The sequence below is a fragment of the Salvelinus namaycush genome, chromosome 5 (genome assembly GCF_016432855.1).
Source record: "Salvelinus namaycush isolate Seneca chromosome 5, SaNama_1.0, whole genome shotgun sequence".
NCBI lineage: Eukaryota > Metazoa > Chordata > Actinopteri > Salmoniformes > Salmonidae > Salvelinus > Salvelinus namaycush.
In genome coordinates, this window is record NC_052311.1 from 52334473 (window position 1) to 52361237 (window position 26765).

Consider the following 26765-nt stretch of genomic DNA (forward strand, 5'->3'; position numbering starts at 1 on the left):
TTCATAAAACATTTTAAAGTAGACATGGAGGGAGCAGCACCTAGATTGAGTGGTGTCAAACTGAAGGGGAAAAAAATCCAATAAAATTGGAATGTCAATACAAATCATGGTTCTTTATTTATTTAAATTGTGTCCATTTGTGTCGTGATTATTACAATCAAAACATTACTGGTAACAATGTTTACACCCATAGCATCGAGTGAAAAGTTCCAGTTAAAAAGTAAAGGATTGCATCAAGTTTATTTCTTTATTAATAAGGTTTGCAGTTCACTTAAATTTGCAGAAAAACATTGTTTAATAGTCTATACTGATAAGAAGTTTAGATAATACCCTTGTGTCCCTTCTCCCTATTCATTGGCCCCTATGCTTCCATTTTGGCAGTGGAATGCGTAGTGATTGGCTGATCACACCCCTCCCCTACATCATCTTATTGGAAAAATAACAATTAGCTTAGAGGACTAAGGCTGCAATTGGCTAGAATATCTGCATCCAATTCTGTCTGAAGCTATATGACATTTATATCCCTTCAATGACCTACGACTCATTCACAATTCAATTTCCTGATCTTGGGGGGAAGGAGTAAACTGGAAGAAAAAAACCATTCAGTTTACAGTAACTTGTGACAATGGCCCTTTTTGGAAAATGACTTCAGATAAAAAAACAAATACACAAATGTCATGCAACTAAACAAAACACTTCTCCCTTATAAGAAAAACATGTTAATCCCCCAGCCCATAATTGTAAATGAACACAAAATCCTTGACAAAAAGGTAGCACAGTTGTGGACCCTCTGGGCATTGGCACAGTAGAAAAGCAGTGCTTGTGTAAGGATGTTCCAGCAGAAGGTGAGTGGTTAGAGGGGGACAAGAGTTTGAGGCGATATGTTGGTAGGGCAAGTGGTTCAGATGGGGATAACAGAGGGAAAGTTAATGATCAAATGGTGGTCCCATTCCAAAAGGGAGACATAAGTAGGTAAGAGTTTTTACCCTCGCCACCATGTGTCCCAGTGGACACCAAATATCCCCTTAACAAGGGTTCTTATCAGAACAGGAGAGAAGCGCCTCATTGTATTTAAACGCTTACGGCTAAACAGCTAGCATCCAAAGAAAGATCATAGGAATGGCCTCAAACACACAAATCACACACCTAAGCTGGAATGTGAATATTAGAAACCTGTGAAACACTTAAGATGTGGGTGCTTGAGTAAATGTTGCCCTTTTAAGACTAAAAAGAATGCTATGAAGAGGCTACAAAAAAAAGGGGATGCTTATCAGGAGAGCATCTGCAGATACTGGGGTGGAATGTGGGAGAGGCGGTCAGCCATTTGGTCTACTGGGGAGAAACGTTTGGCTAGGTGTGGACTGAAGAAAGTGCTACCTTCACCAAAAACAATTAACCCCCCCCCCCCACTAAACAGTCAGCCAGCACAGACAGAGACGGGGCCAGAGGTGAGGGGGTGGAGCAGTAAGAGGTGGTGGTGGAGGGGCCATGCCGCAGCTCCAGTAGCCACTCAGAAGCTGTTAAGGTCCTCCAGGGTCTTGTCCAGGGTGGCATGAATGTTGACATTCTCCTCCTTGGCGTTGGCTAGCGCATCTGTAAATCACACAAAGAATGAAGGTAAGCTAAGGATCCTCCTGGTGGTGAGATGAGGACGTAGGAGGCAAGACATTGAGATGTTAAAGTGGTGTTTGAGTTTTGTAAGAAGTCTACTACACTATAGTGGAGCAACACCATGGGCTAAACCATGTCAATCCACATGACAAAACCTCCTGACAGCGTCAAATCAGTACATGACTACTTTGAAAACAATAAATCACATACATAAAAATTGTCAAGGATTTTACATTTAAGTCATTTAGCAGGATAAACAAGGAATGAGTTCAACTGTAGCTGACAATAGATGTCCTACATCATCTTCTGCAACTCCACAAGACAGTATAGCACCTGGTCAAATATTGAAGTTGGAGATCCCCCTTAATACCAGGGGTCAACAGATATCAGAAAATGCTTCCTGGTAATTCTAGCAGTACCTCAAAAGGGGAACTTAGACCAAACCATAACATTTGAATACAACATCTCTATATAGTGACAGAACCAAATATGTAAGACGTAATCTGTAGAACAAAAACCAGGGTAATGTGGGCTCTCAGTCTGGTCTTGGTCAGTACCCGTGCTGCAGCAGTCTATGTTTTGCAGTTGACCAATGGCTTTCTTGGGTAGACCAGACAGGAAAGCAATATAGTAGTCAGGCCTGTCAACTTAAGGTAGTGAAGTACAATAACCACATGTCAGTCAGTAAAAACTTTCCTCAAAGCAGCCATCAGCAAAGTCAGTGCTAGTAAAGGAAACAAGTCCAAGTGCTAGAGTAAGAAAGTACAACAGTAGTGGGGTTTTATTTTGCTCGCTATGAACAGGTTTAGTTTTGTACTGCCTGCATGGGACAGCAAGTGTTATATTTACAGTTGAAGTCGGACGTTTACATATACTAAGGTTGGAGTCATTCAAACTCGTTTTTCAACCACTCCACAAGTTTCTTGTTAACAAACTATAGTTTTGGCAAGTCAGTTAGGGCATCTACTTTGTGCATGACATAAGTAACTCCTTCCAACAATTGTTTACAGAGAGATTATTTCACTGTATCACAATTCCAGTGGGTCAGAAGCTTACATACACTAAGTCGACTGTGCTTTTAAACAGCTTGGAAAATTCCAGAAAATTATGTCTTGGCTTTAGAAGCTTCTGATGGGCTAATTGACATCATTTGAGTCAATTGGAGGAGGTGTACCTGTGGATGTATTTCAAGACCTACAAACTCAGTGCCTCTGTGCTTGACATCATGGGAAAATCAAATGAAAATCAGCCAAGAACTCAAAAAATAAAATAAAATTGTAGACCTCCACAAGTCTGGTTCATCCTTGAGAGCAATTTCCAAAAGGCTGAAGGTACCACGTTCATCTGTACAAACAATATTATGCAAGTATAAACACCATGGGACCACGCAGCCGTCATACCGCTCAGGAAGGAGACGCATTCTGTCTCCTAGAGATGGTGCGAAAAGTGAAAATAAATCCCAGAACAACAGCAAAGGACCTTGTCAAGATGCTGGAGGAAACAGGTATAAAAGTATATATATCCACAGTAAAACGAGTCCTATTTCGACAACCTGAAAGGCCGCTCAGCAAGGAAGAAGCCACTGCTCCAAAACGGACATAAAAAAGCCAGACTACGGTTTGCAACTGTACATGGGGACAAAGATCGTACTTTTAGGAGAAATGTCATCTGGTCTGATGAAACAAAAATAGAACTGTTTGGCCATAATGACCATTGTTATGTTTGGAGGAAGAAAGGGGAGGCTTGCAAGCCGAAGAACACCATTCCAACTGTGAAGCACGGGGGCGGCAGCATCATGTTGTGGGGGTGCTTTGTTGCAGGAGGGACTGGTGCACTTCACAAAATAGATGGCATCATGAGGGAGGAAAATTGTGGATATATTAAAGCAACATCAAGACATCAGTCAAAGTTAAAGCTTGGTCGCAAATGGGTCTTCCAAATGGACAATGACCCCAAGCATATTTCCAAAGTTGTGGCAAAATGGCTTAAGGACAACAAGGTAAAGGTATTGGAGTGGCCATCACAAAGCCCTGACCTCAATCCCATAGAAAATGTGTGGGCAGAACTGAAAAGGCGTGTGCGAGCAAGGAGGCCTACAAACCTGACTCAGTTACACCAGCTCTGTCAGAAGGAAGGGCCAAAATTCACCCAACTTATTGTGGGAAGCTTGTGGAAGGCTATCCGAAACATTTAAACAATTTAAAAAGGCAATGCTACCAAATACTAATTGAGTGTATGTAAACTTCTGACCCACTGGGAATGTGAAGAAAGAAATAAAAGCTGAAATAAATCACTTTACTATTATTCTGACATTTCACATTCTTAAAATAACGTGGTGATCCTAACTGACCTAAGACAAGGAATTTTTACTAAGATTAAATGTCCGGAATTGTGAAAAACTGAGTTGACATGTATTTGGCTAAGGTGTATGTAAACTTCAACTGTATATGACCACTTAACAGCATATTGGTTGATATGCTGGTATGGCTATTATCTCTAGGTTTCTCAACAGGTAGCTTTTTTGGTATTCATCACAACTTTAGATCGGTAATTTACTAGCCAACGTTGCCTAAACTTTGTTTATTAAACGGGAAAGAGCCATAATCTTAGCTAGCTTGAATAAGAAAAATATATTTAAAAGCATCTTAGCAAAGTCAGCTATCAATGTATTAACTCAGCCAGCTTCTGCTTAAATTTCTGTAGCCACCTTATTTAGATTTTTAACTAGCAGTAGCACAGTCATGGTGCACTAGATGGAAACAATGACTACATACATACTACCAGTCAAAAGTTGACACATCTACTCATTCAAGGGTTTCTTTATTTTTCTACATTGTACAATAGTAGTTAAGACATCAAAACTACGAAATAACACATATGGAATCATGAAGTAATCAAAATATATATTATTTGAGATTCTTCAAAGTAGCCACCCGTTGCACACTCCTGGCATTCTCTCAACCAGCTTCATGAGGTAGTCACCTGGAATGCGTTTCAATTAAACGGTTAAATTGTTAAAGGTAATTTGTGGAATTTATTTCCTTCTTAACGTGTTTGAGCCAATCAGTTGTGTTGTGACAAGGTAGGGGTGGTATACAGAAGACAGCCCTATTTTGTAAAAGATCAAGTCCATATTATGGCAAGAACAGCTCAAATAAGCAAAGAGAAATGACAGTCCATTACTTTAAGACATGAAGGTCAGTCAATCCGGAGAATTGCAAGAAATTCAAGTGCAGTCGCAAAAACCATCAAGCCCTATGAAACTGGCTCATGAGGGCCGCCACAGGAAGGGAATGTTTAATGATTTGCCATCCCATCTGGTTTGCGCTTGTGGGACTATCATTTGTTTTTCAACAGGACAATGACCTAACACACCACCAGGCTGTGTAAGGGCTATTTTACCAAGGAGAGTGATGAGTGCTGCATCAGATGACCTGGCCTCCACAATCTCCCAACCTCAACTCAATTGAGATGGTTTGGGATGAGTTGGATCACAGACTGAAGGAAAAGCAGCCAACAAGTGCTCAGCATGTGGGAACTCCTTCAAGACGGTTGGAAAATTATTCCAGGTGAAGCTGGTTGAGAGAATGCCAAGAGTGTGCAAAGCTGTCAAGGCAAGAATCTCAAATATATTTTGATTAACACTTTTTTGGTTACTACATGATTCCATGTGTTATTTCATAGATCTGATGTCTTCACTATTATCCTACAACGTAGAAAATAGTAAAAATAAAGAAAAACCCTGGAATGAGTATATGTGCCCAAACGTTTGACTGGTACATGCATGCACATTCATCTTCTGCACATCTACCATTCCAGTGTTTAATTGCTATATTGTAATTACTTCGCCACTATGGCCTATTTATTGCCCTACCTCATTTGCACATGCTGTATATAGGCTTTTTCTGTATGTTTGTTTATTCCATGTGTAACTCTGTGGTGTTGTGTCGAACTGCTTTGCTTCATATTGGCCAGGTCGCAGTTGCAAATGAGAACTTGTTCTCATCTAGCCTACCTGGTTAAATAAAAGGTTAAAGAAAAAAAAGAAAGAAAAAAAAGACAAAGCTATCAATCACGTGAAAACATACATTTCTGTGAAGACTCAATAGCGCATCGAAGTCAAATGAAGTCGGTTAAGATGGCATCTCATTGAAAAACAGGCTAGCTCAGTGCTGCCCCCCATTGAGTAACTCAAGTCGAAGGCCGACCAGGGTACTGCAAGCTGCCATTAGCAGCTAAATTATCCTGCGTGCGATTTTTAAATAAAAATATATTTTTTGTAAAAACGGTTCAAGGACATACATCTGGTGTATTAGAAGCAATTATTGGTACCATGATTTATTATTTACACAAAGATTGACTTTTCCATTACTATAAGTGGGGGATCCTGTTTTCTGCTAACAATCCCTGCAGTACCGCAGTCAGCCTTTAACTTCTGTTGCTTAAATGAGAGAGGGGGGGGGGCAGTCTTTCTCCCCTGAATGGAAACATAAATCATTTGGTAATAATGTACTTACATTGTCTACAACAAAAAAAAACGACAAAAAGTTGACTAATATACATTTACGACACCATTTAGGTTACCTGCCATTTCAGGGAAATTTGATACACAACTTTATTTTACAGTTGAGTGGATGATATTGATATACCAAGACTTTATGACAATGTTAGAATAAGCATTAAACTGTCAATCTGCAATTTCAACATACATTTTTTTTTTAACTTAAAATTGATAGGCTAAACCTATTGATTCTTGAAGAACATAACTTATGAATGCCTCGTGAGCGTAGTACAGCTGGCGTACCTCAACAGAACCCAAAATATAAGCATGTTTTATGCCATTTTTTGTAAACAATGGCATTGTAAATAACCACTGTAAAGCCTCAAAACAGGGTTAAAACTATGATTTTTATATCATGGATGGCCAGTCCTAACGTCCATCGCTCTGTATTATGATTCTGAAAGTGGTTGCATTTCTCCAGCCTCACCCCTATATTTTATTATTACCTATTTTTCTCCCCAATTTCGTGGTATCCAAATTGGTAGTTAGTCTTGTCCGTACAGGAGTTGCAGCGATGGGACTCGGGAGAGGCGAAGATCGTGCATCCTCCGAAACACGACCCAGCCAAGCCGCACTGCTTCTTGACAATGCCCGCTTACCCGGAAGCCAGCCGCACCAATGTGTCGGAGGAAACACCGTACACCTGGCAACCGTGTCAGCATGCATGCGCCCAGCCCACCACAGGAGTCGCTAGTGCGCGATGGGACAAGGACATCCCTGCAGGCCAAACCCTCCCCATAACCTGGACGACGCTGGGCCAATTGTGCGCCGCCCCATGGATCTCCCGGTCGCTGCGACAGCCTGTGGACTCTAACCAGGATCTCTAGTGGCGCCACTCGGGAGGCCCAGCCTCATCCCTTCACCAAAACAGTAGTGGGGTGACTAATTGTTCAAACTGCAGATGTTAAGAATAACTTTTAAAACAATTAATTCATTGGTCTTCATTTAAAAAATCTCACTAGTACCTTTATACAAAATGGCACCACTGAATATTGTGATTTTTTGGCTATAATTATGCTATGGTGTCAAGATAGCAAACGTAAGGTTGTAATAAAGGCTGTGTAATGAATTCAGTAGACTTTAGTCAATAATTACCAAGTTAATATCTTGCATTATGACAAGTCACTGCTCATTCGACTCATTTTGTGCAACCACAGGCATGTCATTTTGATGTCATTGAATAGTCAATTTTAGGCATCTTGTCAAACTACTTACTGTAGCATTAGCTGTACAATGACAATGCTGTGTGTACTGATACTAACTGTGTTTTGAATACCAACACTGACTGAGGTAGTCACTATTATAGGCTTTTCCATTTCAGTAACAAGGATGAGTGAATTTATCTTCAAATAAACGTGCAGTAACGTTCCTGACGCCAGGTCACATGAAAAATACAATATTTGCACAGTTTCAATAATAATTCACCTGCAAATCTGTTTTGAGCTTTCCTCTTTTGGGTCACTTTAGCAGACGTGACTCAGAAGGGTGAACATGTGAGAGAAAGGTAAGGGTCTGTTCCACACCTGTAATCTAGGATTACACAAGACTGGATCTCCTTTGAGTGATCACCAGGACATATTTCAAAAATGTATGCGTGTCGGAGGGTGTTATGCCTTTAGTCCAAATTCAAGAAATGCAGCAAAATCTAGCCAAACATTCATTCATAACGATTTCAAGTACTTACTGTGCCCACATTAATGGCTGTGATAACATTTTCTTGCTCAAAATACCTCCACCTACTCACTTATTTTCAGGGAGGGGGGTTTGCAGATACTGATCCACCTTTGGTGATGCAAAACCATGCCAAAAAGCAAAGTGGAGTGTAACCAATGAAACCCAGACAGTGTGGACAGCCAAAAAGCAGTGAAACGAGACAAAAGCCATGGCATTCTTTTCCCCATCTTCATTAGGTACAGAGAGACAGTCACAAATACAGAGTGTGAACATGAGTGTCAGAGCGAGCAGTGTAGTACAGATAGGAAAGGAGTCCAGACAGATGGACAATAAAAAAGGCAGTAACCCAGAAACTCAGCCAGCGTGCTGGCCGCAACTGGGCCAATGACAAAGGGAGATGAGAGAGAAAGGTCCAGAGGGAAAGGGAGAGACAGGCACTGGTGACTAGGAGGAGGGTATGGTTCTTTCTATCTAAAAAGGAAAGGGGGGAGAAGAGGGAGAGAGCACGCAACCGTTGTGGCAGTTCAGGCAGACTGAATTCAGAGTGTATTGGCTTTTCCAGAAATCTAACGAGTCCAATTTATCTGAAATAGAGACGGAGCAATGGCAATTTAACACTTCAAAATAATACTGACACACCATGGTTATTGTCGTCATGGGGTGTAAACTCACAGCAAACCTGCAATCCATGCAAATCCAAAACACACCAAGCGTGACCGGAGTTGAAGGGCAACTCCATTTTTCAGCCTGGTTTTTATAATCTCCAGCACAATACCAGTGTCAACATGTGAAGGCAGCACATTTAAGTTGTTCAAAATGTTAAAGTTAAGTGATTTTCAAACAATGAGATTCACGGTGATGTGGAGAGCAAGCAAATACCCTCTGTTGGGCTAGAAACTCACTGGTGTTTTTTACTAACCCTACCCTGTGATAAGAATAATTTTTTAAAGATCTTTTTATAACCACAGATCATAGAAACACGCTGTTTTCACATATGTAGACACCGGTTTGGTGCTGGAGATGAATGTTAAAAAGTGGTGGAATTGTCCTTTAAGTGTATTACAGTAGAACACCGGGATACTCAAACTTGTAACGGAATTAGACTGAACGAAATCGCCCAACATACACACGAGCTGCAACTCAATAGTTCCAAATGGAATCCCTGAGCTAGACTAGTCAAACGCATTGATATCCATAAAAAGATAACTTGTGTCCACATTTACATGTGGATAAGTAGGCCTGTGACAGCATGTGAGCCATATCTACATAAAGTATCAGTGTTCGTGCCTTGTGTTGTGCCGTTGCCAAGGTGACCGCTCACATCCATTACATTGCAGAAGTGGGTGAAGAAAAAAGGGGAAAGCTCAAGGTCTCAGGATACGTTCTTCTACCACTGCAGATTTACCTGTAGCTACCGTATACTTATATCTACAATGTGCCTATCCCTAGTCAGAATAAAATGGAATGTGTGCATGGGTGTAGATGCATGGAAGTGTGTGTACATGGTAGGCTATGCCTCAATACATTTTCCAGCACAAACAGCCAAAGGCTACCAGAGCACATTCCACTACAATAGTTCCCTAGCAACTCAACTTGTTCCATCCTCTTATGACAGTCGGCATACTGTTACTGAATCATACTGTTATTAACACACGATAGCACACTCCAGTTCAACCCACACCACAACAGGCATCTAAATGAGTATTTACATGGAGGTCATGTCATTGAGGGCATGGTCCAACTCCTCACTAATGGCTTTGTACTTCAATTTCTGTGCATAGAGCTCATCTGTGGGCGCACAGAGGGGAGAGGAGAAAGGGATGAGGAGAGATGCTCTCCATCCCCCTTTGGTGTACAAGACAAAGCCAGAGAGAGGACACAGGCAGGAGAGTACAGTTTATAACAGTACTGTGAATTGCAACAATGTGGCGAGTGAGAGTCTTACCTTCCAGGTCATCAATGGTCTTTTCCAGTTTGGCCACTGATCTCTCAGCAAACTCAGCACGGGTTTCAGCCTATGGGAAAGTAACACAAGTTTATTAAACCCCCCACCACAGCAATACAGGCACATATCACAGCATCAGTCATCCATTCAGAGCTTCATGATAGGTGTTTCCAGGGAATCTCACCTCTTTGAGTTTGTCAGTCAGGATCTTGATCTCCTCCTCGTACTTGTCCTCTTTCTGGGAGTACTGTAGGGGACAAAAGGGGAGGAAGAAAGAAAAGCCAATCAGAGAATCACACGTTGGGAACACTAGGGAGTACTCAGGCTTATTCAGGACAGCACAACAGAGCGTTCATAGAACAGCCAGGATTCTTGTGTCATGTAGTAGAAAGAGTCGAATCACCGCTGCACATTAGTGGAGCCAGAGCGACAAGAAAATGACAAAGCTTAAAACAATAATTCAAATGTGTTTTCAGCTATCAGAAGTACCCGGCAGGCTTATCTAGGACGTACAACACTCCATTTAACTGTCTCTACCTAACATCTTTCCACCTCTTTATTTAACTAGGCAAGTCAGTTAACAAATTCTTATTTACAATTACGGCCTAACCTGGCCAAACCCTAACGACGCCGGGCCAATTGTGCGCCGCCCTATGGGACTCCGAATCACGGATAGTTGTGATACAGCCTGGAATTGAACCAGGCTCTGTAGTGACGCCTCTAGCACTGAGATGCAGTGCCTTTGACCACTGTGCCATTTGGAAGCCTCTAGCAGATGTGTGCTATGCAATATATCAAAAAATAAAATAAGAGGGTGGCGGAGGGGACATCTGCGACTAATGAGAAACAGATACTGACCTGCAAAGAAACCCTCTGGGAAGGGGGTTGGCCTACAATTAGGAGAAACTGATACTTATTATTCCTCATCTCTTTTGAGTACTTAGTCTGGTCATAAGCTTTTAAATGTGGCTGCTGTACTATGAGTTTGTAATCGAAACTCCAGACAGAAGGGGTAACCCAGACATGTCACGGGGCTACCCGTTTAGAATGTTCTCACCACAAAATATGGTGGCGAGAGGAAGTCCAGTCACGGGTAGTGAGAGGATGGAACTAGGTGAAGGTGGGCTGACATTTCAGTTCCCAAATCTAGAATCTGTTAAAGACAGTGCACTAAGTTTCATAGACCTGACGCTTTGCCAAAGTTTTGGCATTTTTTGTTGTTGTTTTGTTTAGGAGTGCAAGGTCGAATTCAGTTTGTGCACACACGCACTTCAGCGAAGGCGTTCCCTAATGGAAATATGCTTCAAAGCACCAATAGGAACTCGCTAGCTCGTGCTTGGCCTACCTCCTTGCTTGTTCTACCCACTATGCTTAATTTGCTCCCACTGTAAATGACACAGATTAACTATCTTGGGTTGGTTATAAATATCTTCGCTACCACCTTTGTGCGGACTGAGCTGCAACAGTGCTTGGGCTCATCAAGCTGTGAATCTTTTGAGAGAATGAGGGAGAGGTGTGTAGACTGAGTGTGACTCAACATGCCTGGGGAGTTTCGAGATGGACCGTTTTTCTATCTGTGCAGCTTCAAATGTAGCTAGAGTTTGGGTGGGAGAAGAATGAAAACAAAACCGGCGTCTCTCGTCGGATGACATCATTGGCAGACACTCGTTTGGCAATGGGAGTTTGCTGAAAAGGCCTCTTTCTCTAAGCTACAGAGCACTGGTGTTGTGCAGTCGTGTCATCACCCTAGGGAGGGGGGGTTTAAGGGAGGTGGGGGTTTGCATTCTTGCAGCTGCAAAGTCAGGGTGTGGCCTCTAATCTAGAAGAGTTTAAGGATTACACCACAGCAGACAACCACCATGCAGACTCTCTCCATGCCCTGAAACGCCTTAGTTAGAACCAGTCCTGGGCCCCTTCAGATGGGAGAGAGGAGTGAATTTTCAGGATGGAGGAAAGAGTCCCTGGTGAGCTGGTTTTGATGCCTGCTTGTATGTACTTCCTCATTCCACCTTTTAAATGGCAACAGGAGAGAACATCTGTGTGTCTGGAACATGGGGCTGGAATTTCCTCAGGGTTGGCAAGCCTTCTAGAGCCGTTAGAGTACTTGTCTCTCTACATTCCAGACAATCTAATGTCTAACTTCGTTGTTGCTTGGGAATTTGTAATGCTGGCAGTTTGATTGGTCGGTTCATCCAAACAGAGATCAGCTTATGTTGCACATGCATGTGGTTATATGAGCAGGAACCAAGCCAAGTTCTGGGAGATGTCTGAAACAACTGACTTGCTGAGGCTGTGGGCAGGATGCAAACCCAGACATTGTTACAAGGCAAACAGGTCTGCCTCTAATTTGATAAATTAAGTAAGTTGATTACACATGACATTATAGACTAAAGTCAAGCATTATGTAGTATATACCAGTACACATGCTTATTAAAACATTACAGAATACTAAGTTTAACTCTTCTTAAAAGGAAACCAAACATTTCAAATTCAGGGTTATGGTCATCATATTGTAGTTAAAGAAATTCACCAGCAACACTCATTTCAGTTCAATAAGGCTTTGGAGGGTTTTAGGTGGTCAATGGACCTGTAGTTGTCTCCAAGACTGGCCTGGGTGCAGTTACGTTCAGTTCAAAAAGCATGCAGGGTTTCCCCTCCCTCCTACCTTCTCAGCTTGGGCTTCCAGGGACTTTAAGTTATTGCTGACATTTTTCAGCTCCTCCTCCAACTCGGCGCATTTGCTGCAGTATTATTTTGTTTTTTTGCGGTTCATTTGGGGTTTTGCCAGGGTTTGGGAATAGGGGGATGAGGGTGGATAGAAGAGGGAAATGAGGACAAAGGTCAATGGATAAGGTGAGGGGCAAGGAAAAGACATGTAACAATGAACAGGGGAATTAGAGGGTGGGGGTAGAGACAAAACAGACGGAGAGATTTACAAAGAGAAAAACGAGGAGAGAAAGGCATGGACTTTAACCTCGGAGGAATGGGACCCAGACCACAGCCATTCTGCTACAAACTAAATCATATCTCAACAATACAAAGCATAGACTTATAGAAATCCCTGATAAACCAAGGGAAAATGTTTGCGGTCAAATACTCTTAGTAAACTTGGAATACGGAGCGCCTGTAGGTCGGGTAAATTCATGCGGATGGTATGCAGAGCGTTTGAGAGAAGTGAAAAGGAGCACACATGAGAAGGGGAAAGGATCGCGGAGGCAGCAGCTATACAATTACAGCAGTCAGTCATGCAGCCAGATGAACGCGGGAATTTATGTTAGCGAGGGTAGGAGGACTGCAAATCCCTATGTGCATTCCTGGTCCTCACAAACCAGGTTCAGAGGGTCGTGTTTATGGATGTCTGAAATGAAGACCCCAGTCAGACCCTTCGAGGGTCCCCATAAGGCACCATTCGGTGTCCTGTAGTTGGTAAGAACAGTGAGAAAGGGGGGGGGGTACCTTGTCCTCAGAGGCCTGCAGGCTCTTCAGTGACTGGTCGAAACCTCTCAGCTGCTCCTCCAACCTCCGGGCGTTGCTGTTAGTGAGTGGGAGGGGGGAGGGTCACATGACACAGAAGCGCATGCAGAAAGAGAGAAAAAGACAAGGACAGAGAAAGACAAGATAGAGGGGAAAGAGAAAATGGTAACCGACATGTCGGTATGGTAAACCCAGGACACATGCACACACAACAGGCACATACATATGGGGAGAGGGGGAGAACAGATTGGATATTGTCATGGTACTGTTACAGCATTCCCACTTTTACACTAATGATAACGTGCTAGTCCAAGGTAGTGCTAGCAGACATTTGAATACATATTTCCTATTACAGCTAATTACAAAAGTAACAGTATCGTTCTGTTGCATAGTAAACGCAGCAGATACACCTCCAGTTTACCGTTTAGTAACAAATCTCCAAAACAAGTAAAAAGTGACAAAAGTGGGTGTGCAGTTCCTACTGTGACGAGCGAACGCGTCGTGCAAAGCCGTTGGGGCCAGTTAAGTAACGCCATGCAAAAGGTGTGGCTGAAACCCATTGTGGCTTTAAACGTACTTCTGCAGTGTAAGAGTGAGGGAACTGGTGGGTGTTTTTATGTGTTCTGCTACAAGCTTAAGCCGATGCAGTGTACGACTAACGGAAAGGTACAGGGAGACTGATTAAGTATGTGAGAAAGCGGCTCACCCCTCGGCCAGCTCCGCCCTCTCCTCTGTACGCTCCAGATCACCCTCAATGATCACCAGCTTACGAGCCACCTGTAGGGGTAGAGGCAGAGAGAAAAGGAAGTGAAACATTTGATAAGAGCAAGAGAAAGAGAGAACATAAATGGTGATGCACGGTCCAAGACTTCTTCAGAAGCCACATCAGAGCCTTGTTCTAGATGTGTGACCGTGTGTTGGGGGGGTCTGATCAGCTCACCTCCTCATACTTGCGGTCGGCCTCCTCAGCAATGTGCTTGGCCTCCTTCAGCTGGATCTCCTGCATCTCCATCTTCTCCTCATCCTTGGAGGCCCTGTTCTCAATCACCTTCATACCCCTGAGAGAGAGAGAGGTAGAGAGAGGTAGGCATGAGTGTCAAAAAAGTGTTTTGGCCTTAATTACCATATTACACAGTGTATTGCAGGCCTTAGCTTTCTGCAGAGGAAATACTATAGGAGAGAAACAGGTGAGCACATCTCTCTGTATAGTCTGGTGGCGAACTACCTCCACAGCTCCCCTCTTCTGCTGATATGTGGTGTCAGGACCCTATAATGCAGGCCAGATCTGAGGGGCACTGATGCAAAGATGTCAGGGGGCAGTGTGCGTGAGAAAGTGTCCTAGCATATATAGACAAACCTGTTCATTATCCACAGGGTACACCCTCAAATAGGCTAATTCCAGCTCACACCCACCAATGACCTTGCCCCACAACAGGAAGTGGCGTGACCCGGTGAAGACTGAGAACACCGCCCCACCTCCAAAAGACAAACACACACCTCTCGCTCTCATCTGCAGCTTTCTCTGCCTCCTCCAGTTTCTGCAGAGCGGTGGCCAGTCTCTCCTGGGCCCTGTCCAACTCCTCCTCAACCAGCTGGATACGCCTGTTCAGAGAGGCCACCTCAGCCTCAGCCTGGATGGGGACAGAGAGGTTATTATTGTACACCATAAGCTCACAAATACCATTTGAGACACCACATTATGACATACCGGTACCTTTAAATGATAAGGACATATTTCACACCACCTCAAACTTTGATATAGAGAAGGATTATAGATGTAGCCTACAATCACATAACACACTGGTAGAGTGAGAGTTACTATGACATAACAACCAGCAGTTATACAAAGACACACACACACAGGCCTGTTAAAGGATACACCTCTCCCTCAGCCTGTATGTGTGGGTGAGAGAGAGAGAAAGAAGCAGCACTCTCCACTGAACTGGAACAGAGTAGGGAAAGTGTGTGCTCGCAGAGTCTTTAATGGACACCAACCCGTCACATTTCATCACCATAAGAGTTGGATACACTAAACGCACACAGCGAATCTCTCCCCGACTGATGTGCTGGTGTATGGGTTAGACATGCCAGTGGTCTCCATGTCCATGAATGGCACTAATTGGGCACACCAGCCTAGATGACTGTGCTGCCTACCCTGGGTGGGTCAGGTATGGAAAAACAAGGGAGAGAGAAAATGCACTGAGACGGATGAGGGAAAGGTTAAAGCACTTGGAGTGAATAAATGTTTTAGTGCCTTGTGTAGAGAGTAGCCTGGCTGTTCTCACTCTCCATGCCTTGAAGCAGAGGAATAATGCGGTGTCAGAGAGAGAGAGCAGAAGACAAAGAGCAGTGAGAGAAGGAGAGGAGGCTTATTAAGCCTTAGATAGCCACAACCAGATGGCCAGATCAGAAGATGGACCAGAAGGAGGCCAACACTGACACAGCTCAGTATATACTGTGAAGCACATTGAGGATTAGGACAGTCTGTTACTTGTAATACCTCCATGTTCAGTTGCTAAATTATATGCATTTACCATCTAGTAAATGTGGATGAGACAAATCAGAAATGGGTAAAGCGTTTGACTGACTATAGAGCTGGGCGCCATGATGCTGCTGCCACTGTTTACAAATACTGCCCAGGAGACGCTAGCATGACGGCCATGGAATCATGTCAGCAAAGAGTATCAGAAGCATTTAGGTTGAAACCACAAGCTCTCCTCTATGGCTTTGGGTAAGACCATCTGTCAAATGAAAACCATGTAATCTAACGCTGCAATATTGAGACACAGACCACCAAACTGAAAACAGAAGGGGAGCATAAAGCAACGAAAGCACAGCACCTTTCAGATGTAGATGTATACGGCAACACTTTAACTACCCCTACTACACACACACAACAACCACAGGCAACCTGCTGTGGCTGCATGAAAGAACGACTTCGGAGCACAGTCAAACCGGTTGCCATGGCACTGGCATGCACGTGTTTGACAGTCTTCACGAGGAATGGGCCTCTCGCCAACGTCGGCCAGCGCCATAGAGATATGCAAATTGGCACCCCCTCACACCCTTGAAATAGCTTTCTGTCACCAAAGACAAGAGTGCTATTAGTTAGCTTCTTCCGGTCTGACCAAGCACATTCTGGAGGTGGTATTCTGTAGCAATGGTGGTGGGTGTATGAGTTAATATACCATTCTAGATTATTGGAAGTGAGGAGCATGCGTATGCATCTTCAAATTCCTCTATGGAGAACGCTGTAGCGCAGAGACATTTCAGCTCTAGACCTGAGAATGAGGTGTCTCTAGTTAGCTTGGTGGTGTTTAGTGTTTGTACACCTTATGACCAAGATGCAACATGATCCGAGTCTTCAGAAGAGCTCATGTAGAAGAATAGTAGCATTTCTGAATACTGTTGACTTCCAGAAGGCTGAGTCAGACAGGTGGAATGTTACAACATAACTCCTCCAGACTAGGCCTGATGATTTATTCTGTGGGAGAAGGGCCAAACATTCATTTTCAGGTTGTCTTCCTCTAGGTAAGACACACACACGCGACTCATAACCAACATTTTTTTTTAGTCGTCAGTTGTCATTTCCTCTGACAGCAGCTGCAAAAAAAGCCCCACCACAATCAGTTGTCAACCACACTTCCTGTGCACCATAATAGAATGACTCCACAGGAGCCTCGCGCTCTGTCTCACCCGCTTCCAACACGGGCCTCTGTGCTAGAGTTTAACCGTTGAACAAGAGACGCTCTCATTGAAAAATGACTGTCCACTGTGTAGGCCATTTCTTTCAGTCAATTGCTCTGGAATAGCCGTTTATATCCAATCAGTTCCTGTGTTGGATTTGTTTTGCTCCAAATAACAGTAGCACTTGTGTATCTCCTTGAAAAAGACACTGAGCACAGTGAGAGCATGCATGTCTTGTAGGAGTTTAATCATGGGATGAAAGGAGAAAACCATACGAAACATAGACATGCTTGTATCATCTGCGTGTGACCAAATTAACCATAGAATTACAACTGGGGCCTGGGCCAAAGAAGTGCGCCATAAATCCACAATACATGTTGCACTGTGTGGCAACTCAGGCGCTTACATCACTAGCTACTAGTGAGCTTAGAGAGGAGGAATTTGGCAATTTGTTGAGGGCCAAGCCTAGGGGGCAAATGTTTGAAATTGCAGTGAATGGGGAAATACAGGGACAACTGAAATACAAACTATTCAAAGCATTTGACCAACATTCATCTTGGAATTAGCGTTGCACAAATAAAACATATCCAATCAATGAAAGACAAAGACCTTGGGTACAATTATTCTTAAGACAATTGGAAATGCAGGACACCCATAGAGATGGATCGAGGACCCATCTTTGTATCGGTGCCATGCTACATCTGCGGCGCCATAGACGGGTTGGTTGTTTTAATAGGGTTGCCAACTGTCCCGTATTAGCCGGGATGTCCCTAATATTGGACTAAATTGCTTTGTCCCATACGGGACCTCCCTTGTCCCGTATATTCATCCAATCACAGTATAGCGTAAACACGCCAAATTCTGCAAAGTAATTGCTGTTGTTCAGTCAGTTTGGCAAATCAAGGAAATATGGATAAACCTGCAAAAAATAAAAGACTGCGCAGCAACAAACAGGAAGCAAAAAAGACGTGGGTTAAGGCTGTCAGTGGTGACTTGAACGCTTTCTGTGCTTTATGCCATCGGGAATTCTCAATTGGCCATGGAGGGGACAATGAGCTAACTCAGAATGCATCCACAGAAATGCACAAGGCGGCCACGCTTGCTAAAGGTGCTAGCAATATTGGTGCATTTTTCGTGACGTCTACTGCGGAAAATGACAAATCGCAGCAAGTGAAGCCTTGTATGTGTACCATACGTTTAAACACGGACTCAGCTACAACACCGGTTGTCTTGTTAAGCTCAACGGTGCTTGGGAAGAACAAAAGCTGAGATGATTACAATTAATGTTTTATGACCAAAGACTGTGCAGGATATTTTGGATGATCTGTCCCCGACCAAAGGTGAGCCCGTGTATTTCTCAGCGATGCCATAAACAAGGGAATAGAAACATGTTTCCAGTGTGTGTGAGATATTTCTCTGTCTGATGGAGTGCAGTGCAAGTTACTTGACTTTTATGAAGACAGTGATGAAACTGCAAATGGCATACATCAAGCTCTGATGAACTGTCTGGAAAAGCATGAACTGGACATTTGACACATCACAGCATATGCAGCAGATAATGCCAATGTCAACTTTGGAGGAAGTCCAAAATGAAGATGCTTCAGCAGAAACAGGACAGCTTTTTTGAATACCAGTCCAAGCAGCTGATGGGACAAACAATTGTCAGCACAAAGGTCCAAGCAGCAACAGGACTTTGAAGTTCTACGACACTGTCATTACATACATTGACAAGTGGTTTGATTTCTCACCAGAAAATGTAATGGTGAAACTGAAACCGATCTGCTTCTATGAGGAACTCTCCTTCACTGACCTGGAGCAGGTGGTAGTTGCCCTCAAAATGACAGAGACAGTCAGTATGGACCAACTATGAAGAGTTTTGTGCTAGCTGGGAGGAAATACACAAAGCCAGACAGGACACCACAAAATCCACCAGTGAGAAGTGGGTGGCAGTTTTCCAAAACCTAGGGAAAGCCAACTTGATCAACATGTTCAGGATTGTCTCATTTGTCCTTAGTGTGCAAAGCTCAAATGCCTTTGTAGAGCGGATTTTCTCTCTGATGACCATTCAATGGTCAGACTCACGAAACAGATGCAGCACAGAGCTGATCAAAAATGAACTTCAAATATCTGTGAACTGACTTGTCATGTAAGGACTTCTCTGGCTATGCAAAAGGACTGCTTTAAATCAGTCAAGAGCAGCAAAAAATATCCATGGAAAAAGCAGACTTGGTGAGTGACTCATGCCCCTCTTTCGCATTTGAAATGTTATTTCTTGCTGTAAAGGTCCAAATTGTGATTTCTTTGATTATTTATTTGAGGTTTATTCACAAAAGTTTACATAATGATACAGTTTTAGTAAAGACTAAATGGAATATAATTTGTTTTTGCATTTCCAATTGAATAAGAACATACACTATATTCATTCACACAACACCATACCCACACCGCCGTGGCACACCACCACCTTTTGTCCCTTATTTAGTAGTGAGAAAGGTCACAACCCTAGTTTACCAACAAAATTGTAATTAACAATTTGTTCTTAACTGACTTGCCTAGTTCAAGTTTTTTTATTTATCTATTGAAACCAAATCCACTTTCAGGCACTTTTCTTGTCTTAAAAAAAAAAATGGAAAGCCAATACTGGTGGTTTACCGCCACCTGCAGTGCTGGAGTCCTGGACCAAATATTGTCTCATTCATTTATTGTGGCCTCTAGATGGCTGTTATAGCTTAAATCCATTTACAAACCATCGCACCCAATATGAATACAATGCGCTGATCATTAGCTGATTTCTCCCAACCCATAGGAAACCCCACCCAAATTGACACAATGGCCATGCTAAAACTGGTTATATCCACGATGAGTCTACCTCTCTATGAGGACGCCCAACTCCAGCTAGCTGATTTAGCAGGAATTTGTCACATTTCTTTCACCTCCAATGAGGCTATTGGACTGAGCCAGCAAAAAAAGAGGTGCTAACGGTAGCTATCCAGCCAACTGGCTAGGGGGTTCAGTTCAAACGGTACTGTAAAGTTGCCATAGCATCACAAATCAATGCATCTAGCTACCTAGCTAAAACGTGTACCTAGCACCTAGATTATTCAAGGCCTAACGTTGGCAGACGCCGGAAGGTTATTTCAACGTTACCTGTTCCCTTGACCGCTTCTCCTCTTCAACCTGTCTTTGCAAAGTCTCAGCTCTTTCCTCGGCTTCATCCGCTTGTTGCTGCAAAACTTTAATTTTTCGCTTCACTGCCTCGATGCTATTGGCCATTTTCTGACGTTGATTTAGTTTGCTAGCTAATTTACAAAGATTGAAAACGCGTTTCTAATAACTAGCTCGTGCAGGATGCTAACGTTAGTCGTTCCAGTTGGATTGGTTGCAAGCTGGCAAACGTCGTTCCCGATGCGATGTTTGCCCGAACAGACAAACCAACGCCCCGCCAACGAGTCCAAACTGGAAATTAGAACAGAGCTTCGTTTCTTTCAATCTAACGTTACTCAACACTGTAGGAAGTCTTTATAGTCTAGATTAATTCTTACCGGCAGACAAATGTAATGTGCATAAAAATGTAACTCCCAAGTAGTTCGATTGATAACTATGCCGAATGAATCAATTAGACTAGCCTAAAAACTGTAAACCAAAGTTTTCACCTCGATGTGTCGATGGACAGACAGCGTCGTTAGCTAGCTAGCGGCTAAAGTAAATGTTATGTTATAGGTTCGAAAGGCAGTTCCAACAAGATGAATACAAGTAGGATTTTCCTTTTAAGCAAAATGTATGGACGGTTGTTCCAGTTGTCTATTGAAAATGAATAAGCAAATTGCTAAGAATTTGGAGGAAATCTGTGCAAAGAAGACGGTTGGCTCCTTCTCTTCCTTATTTCAGCAGACAGCACGCTTCCGGTCTACTCCGCCCTGTCAAAGGGGAACTGACGCCTTATATATTCCCGCCACCTGGATAATTTTGATTTTAACCAAATGATAATGCAATAAAATTCTCAAACGCAAAGAGAATGAAACAGTAAACCAATAAATTGTCATATTTAGAGCTAGCTAGTAGCTCAACCTGGTCTCAGAATATTTCGTATTATTATGTACGTAAATCCGAGACATACATTAAAAATGTTAATTGGTCACATGCAGCGAATACAACAGGTGTAGACCTTACAGTGAAATGCTTACTTACGAGCCCCTAACCAACAATGCAGTTAAAAAAAATATGGATAAGATTAAGAAATAAAAGTAACAAGTAATTAAAGAGCAGCAGTAAAATAACAATAGTGAGACTATATACAGGGGGTACCGGTACAGAGTCAATGTGCGGGGGCACCAGTTAGTTGGGGTAATATGTACATGTAGGTAGAGTTATTAAAGTGACTATGCATAGATGAAAACAACAGAGAATAGCAGCGGTGTAAAAGAGGGGGGTGGCAATGCAAAGAGTCTGGGTAGCCATTTGATTAGATGTTCAGTAGTCTTATGGCTTGGGGGTATAGAAGCTGTTTAGAAGCCGCTTGGACCTAGACTTGGCGCTCCGGTATCGCTTGCCGTGCGGTAGCAGAGAGAACAGTCTATGACTAGGGTGGATGAAATGTTATGTTTCGTATGGTATGTATTAATTTATGGATGCCCATCACCCATTTCGCATGATATGTTCCGAATTACAATTTGTATTACATGTTACGAATTAGCAAAATTTAAAATATGGTAAGAATTTGAAAAAAGTGTTAATGTTTCGAATTTGCAAAACATACAATATGTTGTGAATTTTCAAAAAGTACAATATGTTACGAATTAGCAAAACGTATGTTATGTTACAAATTCTAGCTAGGTGGCTAATGTTAGGTAGCTGGCTAACGTTAGCTAGGCTACTGGGTTATGGATAAGTTTGGGAGTTAGGTTAAAGGGTAAAGGTTAGGGGAAGGATTAGCTAAAAGGGTTAAGGTTAGGGGAAGAGTTAGCTAAAAGGGTTAGGGGAAGGGTTAGCTAAAAGGTGTAAGGTTAGGGGAAGAGTTAGCTAACATGCTAAGTAGTTGCAAAGTAGTTGAAAAGTTACTAATTAGCTCAAATTATAAAGTTGTCTGTGATGAGATTTGATCTCGCAACCACCTTAATTTAGTTTTTGCCATAAGCAACTATCTGTCTTATGTAACCCTACCAAATGTAACATATCATACTAATTTCAGAGCCTTGGATTTACATTTAGTATACTACGTCTAGTCTATGAGACCAGGCTGCAACCAACATATTGGGCACAGACGTCAATTTAAAGTCTATCTATTCCACGTTGGTTGAACGTAATTTCTTTGAAATGACATGAAAACAACGTTGATTCAACCAGTGTGGCCAGTGGATAACAATACGGTTCATCTGGAGCAATATCTTGATTTTTCATGTATTACTTTTGTCACTATAGGTCTAGGTCCTGTCTGCAGTGGTTTGTCATGCCCCATCTCTTCCAGGCACTCTTGGGTGGCTGCCCTCAGCTCACAGGGCCATCTGTCAAAGCTGCATATACCAGCTGGCCAGGCCATTATTTCGACTGGAGAGCAGTGAGTGGTTTTATTTAGCAAAAGAAGATTTATACTGCCGTGTAATGCTCTGTCTAATTGTGAAATGTGTTGGCTTGAGACCCCTGCTTTTAGCCCATGCTCAGGTGACACATCTTGCATGATATAAATGTTGTACGTGATGGTTTTAGTGTATGTAAAGATTCATTCCATGGTATTCAATAGGTGTGAGATGGCTTAAATTGCATATTACTACTCTTTTCACCCCATGTATCCAGAAATGTGCACCATGGTCCATGGGTGATGTTCATTGACAAGTGCATATGTCAAGTTGTATGTGGACTTGAGAATGGCTTGTCAAACCACTAGATGTCCCCATGGTTACACATAATAGCCAGTCTTTGGCTGAACCAGTAACTGGGCTTGAGGAGACACAGTATGTGCTTCCAAAAAAGGTCTGAATAAAAATGATCTATTGTTTTTTACCAAGTTCGCATGCGCCAAATCCATCTTCGGCACCTGCAATAAAATCACTCATTGCTGCCATGCACTGATCCAGCAGCGCTACTGTATCCCAAAAAATCATTTATTTTATCTTTATTTTAACCTTTTTTGGAAGTACATACCGTGCGTAACGGCAGTAATGACGATAGTTGCTCTGCAAAACGTCATATTTTGGTGAGTACCGAACATATTTTGACATTATAACGTTTTCAGAGCTGGTTAATGTGACTTTAAATTGAAGGATCCTAGGCATCAGAGGAGATCTTGTCATATTCATCATCTCATCAAGCTCAGGTACTGGTTCAGTTTTTTGGGGGGGGCATATGAATCACGAGTGGCGTTGCATTTTATTTTGAATGTAAGTTATGATTTAAATCAATTAAATAATCAAATGATAATTGGATACTGGATGAGTTCTTTTGATCTGTCTTTGTAACTCTAACCACCAGACAGTGCAATGTCAAAAAGACTGCAGTTGATCTCTTGCTTGTTTCTTATGTCTCTTGACATTTAATTAAGGGTCAGGAAATGCTAGCAACTCCATTAGAAGAGAAAGTAATGTGTGCCACCCACACGTCTCCCAATACAATGTTCCAGGAAAGATTATCTCAACAAAGAGCAAGCCAATCAATTGAAACGTGTCCCTAATCCTCAGTAAAGGAGCAGCGGACACCCCAGGACTCCACAGTGGATTACACCAGTCTGGGAGTGTCAATGACATTTGAACCTGAGTAGTTTTAAGGTGTAACGATATTAATCGTCCCGAACTACACTCTCCTTAGTCACCGGGAACACAATGATGACAGGAGTGATAACAGCAGTGACATGGCGACACTATTAGCGCTAATCCCCCATTGTGTGCGTGGGGGGGGGGCTTGTAGCCAGCTGGCTATGCAGAGTGACACCCTGTCTAAATCAATTTCACCCCCTCTTGGATGCCGAGAGGCTTTGCACCAAAATGCCACTACAGGGGGTGGTGCTTGCCGGTTGGTAGGGGAGGAGGGGGAACAGTATATATGTTATGGCTGACCCTGGATGGCCATTTTGCTTTGTGTTGTGTGGTTACAGAATGCCACACACAGGGTTTGTAATGGCCCCTGCAGTACATATAGATCTCTCCACCTGACTGTGGATGTCTCCTGCCTCACTAGTGTCTTGTTGTGGCTCTGTCCCTCGAAACTAACTAAAGACTGAAGGGATATTCTGTCCTGGCAACTGAGACCACAAGTCATGACACTATGCCATTAGATTGTCTGAGATGCCACACGAGCCAGGGCATAGATGTTGTGTTATCTTTATCCTCACTGAGGATTCTGGTTCCTCTCAAGGTCTCTTACTGCTTTTCTTCTTCAGGGCCTATCTACCACATGGTATGGACCAGCAGCGGGGTTTAACAGCATTGTCTCTATGGGTGCATTTGTAAATTCACTCTGGAGTGCCAAAGAGCACTCAGAGTGCGCTCTGGGCATTCATAAATTCAGAGCGTTGTCAGATTGTCCGTTCGTAAATTCAGAGCATTTCGCTCTCGGAGTGTCTCTGGCCGAAGAGTAGGGTTGATCTGAGCGTTCTGACCTCACAATGGCATTCAAGCACCCAAGCTAACTGGCTAGTTAGCTAGCTTGCTAGCTACTTCCAGACATAAATGAGAGAACACCTCACTCTGACCATTTTACTTGCCCTAGCAGAGCTGGTTTGGCTGTTTTCATGTTATCCAGAGCGTTTGTGACTGTAACTGTGCTGCTGGCAAAAATTGTATTAAACTTTTTTGCCGATGTTTACTGACACCGACCATATTCAATGTGTGTTGAGCATTCGTAAATTCGTCAGTTATTTTGCACTCTTGCACAATTTACGAATGCGCCCTATGACAGTGTCTGTGTAGACATGGCCTTTGCACCCCTCCCCCCCCCCCCCCCCCCCCTTTCCTCTGCCCCCAACATTCTGACCTCTCCTGTTTTAAACCCCATGGTATTTTGGCATGGGAGAGCCTTCTCAGGGCTTTGCCATAAGAAGGCAAATTATTTGTGTGCCAGATGGACGTGCTATATCAGGGGAGTGTTTCCCTGACAAAACCATTTCATCATTATCATGGGACAGGTAGGAAGAGAGGGATCAAAATAAGGTAGAGAAAGGGTGTGGGCCTGACGGGTTGACCTGTGTGTGTGGAAACTGATATGATGGGAAGAGAGGCCTTGTTTGTATGTGTGGGTGTGAGAGGGAAGTTTGTGTGGTGTGCTGTTTGGTGTCCCAACGGAACTTACATCTGCAGCTTTCTTGTCTGCAACCTCCAGCTTCTCCTGGGCATCCTTCAAGGCCTCAGAATATTTGTCCAGCTCATCCTCAGTGCCCTTCAGCTTCTTCTGCATCTGGATCAACGCATCGTCATGCTGACGGAGGGAAAGAACAACGGACAGGGAGGAGTGGGAAAGAGAGAGACAAACAGGCAGAAAGAGAGGAGATGGAGAGGACAATTGAGCGAGGGAGAGATACAGTTTGAGAGGATGGTTAAAGGGAAGAAACTCAAGAGTAAGACAAGCCAAGATGTGTGAAGACCAGGCTATAGAGTGGAAAAAACCACACATACAGTAGGAAGATGTGAGAAGGAGAGGTCAACATCATAATGTTTCCGAAAACATATTTCCATAGTACAAAACCATTCATTGAAGTTATTGGGAGATTAGAGCAAACAATCATGTTAGGTAGCACATATTTCGGGCTTCGGTTCATTACTTAGTGAACAAGACTCTTTTGGAATGTTATGTATAATGATTGGTCGCTTTTGATGAGCAATTGATCCCAAACATCCACAAGTATGAGTAGCCGAATGAATGTGTTGAGGGGTTACAGTGTCAATGCCTTGTGGGTATTAATATCCCCAGGCTCTCAGCCTTCGTCCCTGGACTGCTGTGGAAAACTATTGTCTGTCCTTGTCGTTGTTCCCAACCCTAATGTTGAATTCCAACTTGGGGACAGGAGGACAGCTGTCACTGTCAAGAAGAATACCCACACGCACGGTCTTAATATAGATTATGGAGCTCTCTGGAACATGATAATCACTTTAGGATCCGGATATAATGTCTCTCTTTGTCTTTTCCTCTGACTATCTGTCAATTAAGTTTAGGCCTTTATACAGGCTCCTGGCTGTCAAACTTGGATTTGTCATTTTGATATTTTTTCCCACGTTTCGGTAGAAATACCAAGATTATTTGTTTGCATTCTTCAAACAACTCCGCCTTGAACTTCCTAAATATTGTTATCATTGAATTTAAAAAAAACATACACATAGTTAATAAATATGGTATATGCCATAACATATATTAGCTTGAAGAATAATTATTATAATTTGTGTTATTTATTGTTAGCAATTGTTGGCTTACTTGTGTTAGCAAAGTTAATCAACTGTGTATGAGTTAGAATCACCTAATTACTTACTAACTAGAATTATACTGAGAATACTAGGCTAAGCTAGGCTAGGTGTCCCCACCTGCTTGCTCTTATCCTCAGCTGCCTTTTTGTCAATCTCGGACTGGTCAGCCGCTTCCAGAGCAGTCTCCTTATCCATCTTCAGCATCAGCATCTTCTTCTTGATGGCCTCCATATTGCCTGTGTTTGGTTAGGCTCACGAGGCGAATAAGTAAACGTGGATGTCTTTCTGGAGAAAGGCTCAAGGAGGATGAGTTGGAGCCCAGAAGGAGATAGGGAGAGAGATGGACGGACAGAGAAAGGGGTGAAAAGAAAGAGGCCAAACTCAGACTATCATAGGGTGGGTGGTTTTATATTTGGTGGAAAGGTTGGCG

At 42.9% G+C, this 26765-nt stretch overlaps 1 protein-coding gene across 8 annotated transcripts; it reads right to left on the reverse strand.

The window, feature by feature from the left end:
* Window positions 1–92: 92 nt before the first annotated feature.
* On the reverse strand, window positions 93–26566 carry LOC120048459 (tropomyosin alpha-3 chain-like). Of its 8 annotated transcripts, none has more exons than XM_038994440.1 (9): window positions 26453–26566; window positions 25230–25355; window positions 14763–14896; window positions 14206–14323; window positions 13972–14042; window positions 12457–12532; window positions 9976–10038; window positions 9792–9861; window positions 93–1593 (listed from the first exon to the last, which is right to left on the reverse strand). In XM_038994440.1, exons 1-9 carry the CDS (start codon window positions 26564–26566, stop codon window positions 1511–1513), a joined length of 855 nt encoding a protein of 284 aa, XP_038850368.1. In that variant the 3' UTR covers window positions 93–1510. The 8 variants fall into 8 exon arrangements, with proteins under 8 accessions (XP_038850368.1, XP_038850367.1, XP_038850372.1 ...); XM_038994439.1 differs by lacking the exon at window positions 12457–12532 and adding an exon at window positions 13248–13323; XM_038994446.1 differs by lacking the exon at window positions 93–1593 and adding an exon at window positions 9552–9634 and having other exon boundaries at window positions 14763–14794; window positions 25254–25355.
* Window positions 26567–26765: the final 199 nt, after the last annotated feature.

Bases quoted from the DNA above. Each gene is read 5' to 3' on its own strand.
- LOC120048459 (XM_038994440.1), bottom strand. From the start codon at position 26,566: ATGGAGGCCATCAAGAAGAAGATGCTGATGCTGAAGATGGATAAGGAG. The intron at 25,356-26,452 runs GTGGGGACACCT...TCCCTCCGTCAG, and splicing joins CTGAGGATAAGAGCAAGCAG to CATGACGATGCGTTGATCCA. The intron at 1,594-9,791 runs GTAAGACTCTCA...TGTGATTTACAG, and splicing joins GACCATTGATGACCTGGAAG to ATGCGCTAGCCAACGCCAAG.